A 9,899-nucleotide genomic window follows, 5' to 3' on the forward strand; every position below is an offset into this window, starting at 1 on the left:
ACATTTGTGCGGACCGCAGAAGAGCATGGTGCGACCGCAGACATATTTGCGTTGTCCGCAGAAAGAGAGAAGTGCGGCCGCAGTTCAAAATTGTGCGGCCGCAGGTTTCCAATCCTGTCAGGCTAAAGCAAAGTGTAGGCCACACATGGAATTGTGCGGCCGCAGAACCTCCGAAAGGGCATTTTTGTCCAAAAATTTTTGCACTGCATAAATAGAAGAGTTTCACCTTTTAGGTTAAGTTTGGACATAAGCTGCTACAGTAGTCAGTTTCTTTTACTCCTTTTAGTAGTTTTTGCTATTTTGAGCTTTTTGAATATTGATTTCATCATTTTAATTATCAATATGGGTTTAATTATCACTTCTTCTTCTTTTTCTTCCAATTTAAGCATGAGTATCTAGATTTTTACTAGGGTTGTGACCCAACCATAGTGTGTAAACTTAATGGGTGTTTGATTTATTGCTTGTTTATGGTTGGGTGTTGATTATCTAGCCTAGTTCTCGCTTTTATGTGAAGAATTAATTGTTGAAAATATTATTTCATGCCTATTTGACTTGGTCTCTACTTGAGAAAGAGAGACTTAGTCTAGAAAACTTGGCTAGCAAGAAATTGGGTCAATCGAGAGATTAATAAGCCCAATTAAAGGGTTGAACCTAGAGATAGTAAAACCCGCCTTGAGCTTATTATCAACTGTTTTGTTCAATACCCATTTGGACTTGAGAAAGCCAAATTGGGCAAAACCACTCTCTGACCGAGAGGTATTGAGTGGGTACTCGAGTGTTGATAGCTATAATACACCCCGACCAATAAAACAAGCTTTAAAGTTTACAACCTATTAAGCAGACACCTACATGATGGTCATAGCCCTAGGCCTTTTATATCATTTGAAAAACAACCAAAAATAATTTCCTAGTTTCATTCTTTAAATCGCAATCGTAGTCAGCAGGAGGGTCTAGAACAGATTCCCCAACGGGTCACCGTATTCCATGTGAGTCAGTTGACTTTGAGCGAGCAAGAGATAGAGGAATCCTCGCCCGTAGATGTGAATTGAAAAGGCAAGCCCCACCGAAGCGATGAGACCTTGAAAGCTGCTTTTTCAAGTGTCAGTAGCGGAAGTTTTAACAGTCTTTTGATACAAAGTGAGGATAAAACTAACCTCATCCTTATATATTTGTTGATAAACAGTAGTAAGATGAGAGAAAGAATCCAAAAAGTCACAAAATCATTATAACCCGAAAATGTGTACATAGCTTCCTTGTACAATAGCTCTCTCTCTCTCTCTCTCTCTCTCTCTCTCTCTCTCTCTCTCTCTCTCTCTCTCTCTCTCTCTCTCTCTCTCTCTGAGAGTGATCAGGAAGTATTCACCCCTCCGTATCTGACCCAGACCCATATTCTAGCCCTCTTTCATCGTCCAAGTCGCATACCTCCTAAACGGTCACAAATGACGACATGAACCTGTATGCGTCGTCAAATTACAGTTTCGACCTCATTTGCCCGGGCAGTAGCTTTACCCGTTCCTTGCTTTTAATAAAGTGGAGCGGGGCTAATTTCTCGTACTTTCTCTCCTACAAGGATTGATAATAAGCATAAATTAGGGTTCCCCTGCTTCTTGAGCAACTAGTTCGAGTGCAGGATAGTCGTGTGACCCGTTGGTCCTAAGCAATGTCTTGCGCGAAGCGACCTGGCGTTTCCTCGCATAAATGACTACTTAATTTTATTCTTCTTGCATCTCGTCGATACAATATGTTGATTTACCTTACTAGTCATATGCTTGAATCCCTATAAAAAGTCTGTCCCAACAATTTAGCTTGAAAAGAAAAAACGTGGGGTAGAAGTTAAGTTTCTATTGAATTGAGTAAGATTTAATTTAGATTTTCAAACAAAATCAATTATTGTGGAAGTGAAAATTTATATATACAAAATCACATGCTAAGATATATACTACTAACACCCATTCACATAGCTTCCTGCGGAATTCGACCCCGACTCTTGTTGGGTATTACTATTGCATCGACCGTTTTCATATCATCAAATAGAGGAGCGAAATTGGATGAGATTAGTAATCCTCTCTGTAATTGTAGTACATGCATCTGTATATAACGGTTTGCCTAAGCCACTTCCAATTTTACTCAAAGCCTGTTTACTCCAGTAATTCAGAGGCAAATTAGGGAATTTAACCCATAGTAGAATAGTTTTTAGTATCTCTTCATTGAAGTCAAAGGTTTCTATCCATGGTCTCATGATAATAGGCCTGTTATTGATAGTGTATGGTTCATTCATCAATACATCTTCCCTCTCTTCGTTGCCAGACGACAAAATCACAAAGTAGCCATCATTATGGAAAAGTACCTTTGGTTTTGTGACCCTGCTCCACTGACTTGCTATGAATCTTTCAATTGCCCCAATGGTTGGAGTATTTCCTACCACATATAGTATCACAACTCTATTCCACTTCTGGTTTTCCTCTTCAAGGTCTTCTTCCAACAATTGAACTACTATTTTTCCACCATGTATCACCAGAGGGATATATGATAAGTTCATCCCTTTTGCATCGAGTTTATTCTCCTGAAATAATCATGCCTAGGATCTGTCGCCTTCTCCAACTTTCTCAGCAGCTTTATCTTGTGTACTCCTCTGTTCTTTGCTCTCTGCAACTTGTTGCTCTGCTACTGCGCCTGCATGCACTATTCCATTGGGTTATGTTTTGCTAGTGGTTACCTCGCCTATTTGAATTGGCGATCCCGTTGCCTCCTTGACAACTGATCTTACCGGAGTAGCCAGTTTAACCCTAGAATCACTCAGATCTGGCCAATTAGGGTCACCCTCGCTGTCTTCTTCCTCATTTTGCATCTTCTCTTTGGCTTTAGCTGTTTGTTTTCCTTGTTCCTGCAGTATGATATCAATAAGTTTCTTCTCTACTACTGGTGTTTTATTGGTGATCCTCTTTGCTCGTCATCTTCCCCCCATTTTCGGAGGATGCGCAGGTTAGCAAGGTCACCTAACGTGCACTGAGAGAAAAAAAGACTGAAAACGATATTTATCATGGGTGTTTTTGCTTATGCAATATTATATTTTTCTAGATTGGATCACTATTTTTTTTTGTTTTTGTAAAAGATAAAAAAGGGATTTTGGTGGTTATGGAGAAGACAGTTGGGTTTAATGAAATTTTTGGGTTGAAATGGTGGATTTTGACGAGGATTTCAATAGGTTTAAAGGACTTTTGGGGTGATTTGGAGGGATTTTAAATATTTTGACTACTAATATTACATATAAAAAAAGGTTGCATTGAGGAGCCAGAGTCTCCGCTGGTTTTCTAAATTTCACTTGCTAGCTCTTATAATTGATTTTGGGCTATGAATTGTATGCCTTATTTTATGGCTACCAGTTGTCATTAGTTTTGCTATAAATGATTTTTGCTCTAATGAAAACCTAGAAAGTTTGCCAAACTTTTTGCAGTTAATAATGATTTTTTCCCTTGAACTAATTATGCCATGGCATGGATGTACATCTTGAGTAAGTGGTGTCATAATAAAATTAAATATGTATATATGTTACTAATATAAAAAGTAACATGTTCTAGACCCGAAATCGCTTGAAAAGTAAACATTAATTTGGAATTGGAGATAAAGTCTCTGGACCCATAGCTCCATACCCAGACTGTGTATTCCAAGAATAAATTATGGTAATAAATGATGTATGGCACTGAATTTTCTATCTTACTGGTCTGTCTGTCCCAATAAATTTCTGCTTCTTGATAGGTTTGTCCATATTTATCTGTTTTATCATATAAAACCAGAGATATGGAAGAGACTCACGAAGTTTAGAAAGGTTATCATAACTATTCCTTTTAATTATTTTGGGTAATATTCCTTTAAATTATAATGTAGAGATCAAAGTAATCCTTTTAATAACTGCTATCTCTACGTTACTAAATATAATGTACTCAAATTAAAAGCTTTAAACCCATGTACTCGTCTTGATGTCATTTATTTACGTGTTCTTTCACATTAAAAAAACCATTATAGGGTGAAAATCTTATTTGAAAAAAAAAACATGACAAACTTGTTGGAATCTATTAACGCATCGCACGTTACACACCCAATATGTTAATTAAAGCATCCGGAATGTGATGCAGCGGATGAGCTATTTTTTCTTTTACTAGAGATTTCGGGTTCGAGTCCTGGTTATGAAAAAATTCTTGATAGGGAACGCTTCCCCGAATGGGGCCTTACGCGATATGAATCCAGATATAGTCAGGGGTAACGAACACCAGGTTGGAAACCAAAAAAATTAAAGCATCCGACATATACAATTAAGACCGCATGACTTCGAACAACTTAAACACGTTTTATTATTTAATTTAGAAGAAAACTTTATGTCCCTATCCAATTCACTTTTCTCGAAATGTCACACGTTGATTCCAGAGGCGGATGTAGCTTAGTGGCTACGGGTTCAACTAAATCCATAACTTTTGACGCGGAATAAAAATTTGTATGTAAAAATTCATTAAAATTGCAAAAATAGTAGATATGAACCCATAACTTTAAAAATATAATGGGTTCAATGTTAAAAATCTTAAAATTGAACCCATAAAATTTAAATTCTGGATCCGTCTCTGGTTGATTCCTATAAATGTACGTTTTAGCTTAGATCCATCACATATAAACTCCTAGCAAGTCCCATAGCAATATGACAACTCAAAAGAAGAGCAATGCGGCGGACCATTTGGAGCCATGGCGGCAATTGGAAGGCAAAGTGGTTTTTGTCACCGGAGCATCGGCGGGGCTCGGCCGCGAATACTGCCTTGACCTTGCTAGGTCAGGCTGTAAAGTCGTGGCAGCCGCTCGTCGCGCCGATCGATTGAAGTCCCTTTGTGATGAGATTAATGCAATGGCTAGTTCAAATGTTGAAATTGTTAGAGCTGTAGCTGTTGAACTTAATGTTACTGCTGATGGTCCACTCATTGAAGCATCAGTACAGAAAGCTTGGGATGCTTTTGGCCACATTGATGTGCTCATTAACAATGCTGGTGTTAGAGGTACGTAGGTTACGCCTAATTTTGCCTACAAAGTGTATGTAATTTTGGTTACTAAAACACTAGTTTTGATAGGATAGAGGACTGTTACTATCAGAGACGGAGCCACGACTTTAAGTGTATGAGCTCTGAATTTTAAGACAAGGCCGTGGCCTCAAGTTAATATATAATAATAACAAGACAAAGAACAAATACCAATTTTTAATAGTATATATTCAATAAGTAACAAACCATTTAAATACAATATATTAATATAAATATTATCATACAACAGGATTCGATGACTTGTCATATTTTGTAGAATGATAAATGATTGCAGTATCAGGCACTTTTAAGTCTTCGTACTCTATATAACAAACTAAACAATCATTTAAAAAGTTATCACCAATGTTAATCATTTTTAATAAATTTCATCAACGAAAAAACTCTTTTCATCGTTGCAATAGCGACAGATAATATAAAACTTAAACAAATAAACAAGTTTCCATATCTTGTGCATATTTTTTTTTAGTAGTTCACTCCATAGGATAGTAGATGCATAGAAAAACGTTTTTGCTTTCCTTTATTTTTTCCTTATTGATATGAGTAACGTTTTTTTTTTTGCTAATATATGGAGAAGGTTATCAGATGATGCAAAGTTTCATTGCCAGTTTAATGCGAACATTCTTTTCTGGCTTAAAAAAAAATATTGCAATACAAAACGATTTTTTTTAATAAAAACTATTTGTAGTCTATCATTACAAATTGAATATCTCACTATAATTTGATCTTGCGCCATAAAAAAACAAAAATAAAAAATATTGAATATTTAAATTTCTTAATATTTGTCCATTAAACTTGTGAAGCCATGTATATAAAACTATTAAAATTTATAAAAATCAGAAATGAAAGAATAAAATATTTGGTCCCTATCCTCCGATTAATATACAAATCATATTCACATGGCAATTGTGAGAAAAAAAGTAAAAGAAACGGTCTAATATTTTAGAGGAAGCATTGCCCAACAGTAAAAATATAAGATTCAACCTTTGGAATCAAAAGTTTTAAAATAAAAATAACATCTACGTAAAAATCAAAAGACAAAAGAAATGCAAACAAGAAAAAAGAAGAAGAAAGAATATCAGGGATGGTCCTGAAGAAAAACGTGGGCGGGAGAGTGGGCCTTCTTTGTTTGGAGATTTTATCTTTTTCTTCTTTGCCTTAATTAATTTTTGGTTCTTTTTCAAAAAAGAAAAGAAAAACGTCTTTAAAAAACAAAAGGGTTCAGGAATCAAATCCGCGTGTGTGGACTCAGAACCCAAAGGCCTTACCGCTGAACACAAAGCCTCATTGTCACTGGGTTCGGCGTTAAAATCTTATCTATCTTCATTGAAATTTTCAATACAAATACAAGCTCTGGGCAAAAGTCACTGGATTCACCCGAACCCACACTCATTACTATAGCTCCGCTCCCTGGTTACTATGAAGATAAAAGTCATTAAAGAAAAATAAAAGTATATTTTAAGCAATAAATTTACTCATCCGAGGATCTAAGAAAAATTAAAAGTATTTTTAAGCAATAATTATTTTGTTATATTTTCTTTTAATTTAGTATTAATGTTGTTCCTTTTGTTTCGTTTTCTTACGATCTTGTTGTTGTTATTGCTTGGTGCTATTGCTTTTCTTCTCGTCTTTCATGAGCCGATGGTCTATCGAGAACGGCCTCTCTACCTTCAAGGTGGGGAGTAAGGTAGGGGTATCAATGGTTCAGTTTGGCTGGTTATTTTATAAAATTTGTACCATACCAATTTTTTGATTATTCTCATATATATAATCAAAATTAGACTTTTCAAACCATCTCAATCATGTCGGTTTCTCTTCGGTATCGGTACGGTTTGATTAATGATAATTGTTTTAAATGTCATGTAAAAGTCACTAGTAGAAGTAGAATGCAATAACATACGCATTTTTATATGACTTAGCAAAACTCTCTAGAGAATTTACAGTTTAAAAGGTGATGAATTAAGAAAATATGAAAGATGGCTAGAGTATAGATTCATCAACTATTCTACAACATCGTAAAAGAAGCTAAGCAAATACAAAAAAAATATTAATCATACGAGTGGAAAGATATTAACCAATTTGGGATTCAAGAATAAAATCTATAGAAGATTAATTCAAAAAGATAAATTTAAATCATACGAAAGAAAACATATTCAATACATTGTAGTTTGCTACACATAATCGCTACAATACCTTGTGTCTTGCTAGTGAATATGCTGGAAATAATTTAGTTTCAATAGAAGTAGCATAATAGGTTTGGGAATTAGGAATTTTAGTTTAATTACTTGTTGACTTGTAAAACTGTTTCATAATTCCAAGGCCCAAGAAAAAAAATTAATGCTTTAATATTTTTAAACTTAATATATAAATATATTTTTCATATTGTAAATTATTCGGTACGGTTCGATATTTTTTTCGGTTTATTTTCATAAAATAAAAAACATACCTTACTTATCGGTACATTTATAGATTTATATAAAATCCTATGGTTTTATTAAAAGAAACCTAAAAATCGGTTTGGTATGGTACAATTCGGTCGGTTTAGTCGATTTTTAAATATCCATTGATATCCCTAGAGTAAGGTCTGCGTATACACTGCTCTCTCCAGACCCTACATGGGGGATTATACTTGATTTATTGTTGTTATTTTTTAAGTAATAAATATCCGAGGAACTTCCTTTTTGGCATTTGTATTTGAGAGAAAATGTCAGGCTATAGTTCCTTAATTAACTTTTTAGCAAATAGTGGAAGTTATGCAAGAAAGTATAGGATATTGTCCTAAAAAGAATGATGGAATTTCTTAGGCTGCTTGACTCCATAATTTGATGAATCTACTTTTGATGTTTAATTATAGGTGGATTAAAATCAGCAGTGGATATTTCTGAGAAAGAGTGGCATAACACTTTAAGGACAAATTTGACAGGATCTTGGCTAGTTTCTAAATATGTTGGGAAACACATGCAAGCTGCAAAACGAGGAGGCTCTATTATTAATATTTCATCTATTGGTGGTATAAATAGAATATCAATGCGAGGGGGTATTGCCTATTCTTCCTCCAAGGCTGCCGTGGATACCATGACCAAGGTTATAATAATCTAATTTTGGAAACTTATGTTAACAAAGAAAAATATTTTTGTGAAAATGGTTTTAAGAAAATAAGATTTATTTATTGTATGGATAAGTCTATAATATAGAGTAGAAAAAAAATTATGATATTAAAAAAATAATAATTTAAAGAGTAAAATAGGCATTTGGCTACAAAAAGTTTGAGAAATCTAGTTGATTGACTTTTTGAGTGATATAGAAATAGTAAAGTCACTTTTCTGTTACAAACAAAAGAAACACAATCTTACTAAATAATTTCGAATAGTTTAGTGACCACATGAACTCTTTTCTGGTGCATTTTTTTTTCCGGGTGCATGTTTGGTTGCTAGAAAATATAGTAGTTTTTTGGGGAAATAACTTCCCCTCCCCTCACTTTTTAGCCTAAGTCATTTTCCCTAACATTATCTTTTAAGTGTTAGCTTTCATATATCACTATTTTAACCAATACATGAATATTATTGTTTACTTACTACTCAAAAATTTGTTCAAACACTATCTAATTTGCTATAATATTATTATTATTCTTTAGTAAATAATTTTTTTTTAAGAAAATATTTTCAGCTCTCCGATCAACCACCTAAATACATTTTCTTAAAAATGAAGTCCGTCGTACCAAAACACACCCCTAATCCTTTATTTTATGAAATGGGAAATATGAAATCATAGTAACTCTTTATGAATTTTAATTTCTCAATCGCATTTGGTTCCTTTTACTATCTCTCCCAGCTTTCTGTATTAGTATTTGTTGCTTCTAATTAATTTCTTTTAAAAAAATTATTTGTCCTAATCAAATGTTTCTTGCTTTTCTTTTCTTCAGAATCTCTATATTGACATTTTGATATATCTATACGTAAACTAAACTCGCAAAATCTAAATTGTTCTCTATATATTAATGAAAATTTGCAGGTAATGGCATATGAATTGGGAGAACATAACATAAGAGTGAATGCAATAGCTCCAGGAATTTTCAAATCGGAGATTACTGAGAAATTATTGCAAAAAGATTGGCTAAAAAATGTAGCAACAAGAAGTGTTCCACTGAAAACTTTTGGAACCACAAATCCTGCTTTAACTTCACTTGTGAGATACTTGGTCCATGACTCTTCCAATTATGTATCTGGCAACATATTTATTGTTGATTCCGGTTATACTCTTCCTGGTATCCCCATCTTTTCTTCTCTGTGAGTTATAGTCAGAGGCGAAGTCAGAATTTAAAGTTTATGAGTTCTGAATTTGTAATCGAACTCAATACGTCTTAGTTATTGAGTTTGCAAATAAATATTTATATATTTTTAATAAATTTTCTAATATAAATACAGAGTGCTACTGAGTTTGTTTGAAACCGTAAGCAATACTCTAAGTCACTACCTCCGCCCCTTGTTAATTGCACTCGAAAGAAGAACAGTATATTATTGATCATCAAGAAATTAATATCTTTGTACATAGTTATCTATTATGTACTTATTCTGAAATGGAATGGCAAGGAGTAAAATATGAAGGAACTCATGAATCTCGTTTTCGAGTGATTTCCTTTTTTTCACAAAATGAAAAGATATAGAGATAATCCAACATAGTAAAATCCATGTTTTTACTTCACATACTGAGTTATAGGATGCGTTCTTAACTTTTCTTGATACTTTAGGTTAAAGAGAAATCAAATATCTAGCTCTTAAGTCGTGCCCTTATGAGTTTTGAAGTTGTGGATTTAAAGGTATTGTC

General features: G+C 33.9%; 1 protein-coding gene across 1 annotated transcript; it reads left to right on the top strand.

Moving 5' to 3' along the window:
• The first annotated feature begins 4,637 nt into the window (after window positions 1–4,637).
• On the top strand, window positions 4,638–9,544 carry LOC104090149 (uncharacterized). The gene is made up of 3 exons (XM_009595200.4): window positions 4,638–5,036; window positions 7,930–8,159; window positions 9,087–9,544. Exons 1-3 carry the CDS (start codon window positions 4,688–4,690, stop codon window positions 9,363–9,365), a joined length of 858 nt encoding a protein of 285 aa, XP_009593495.1. The 5' UTR covers window positions 4,638–4,687; the 3' UTR covers window positions 9,366–9,544.
• The last annotated feature ends 355 nt before the right edge of the window (window positions 9,545–9,899 follow it).

The sequence above is a fragment of the Nicotiana tomentosiformis genome, chromosome 12 (assembly GCF_000390325.3).
Source record: "Nicotiana tomentosiformis chromosome 12, ASM39032v3, whole genome shotgun sequence".
In the NCBI taxonomy this organism is placed as follows: domain Eukaryota; kingdom Viridiplantae; phylum Streptophyta; class Magnoliopsida; order Solanales; family Solanaceae; genus Nicotiana; species Nicotiana tomentosiformis.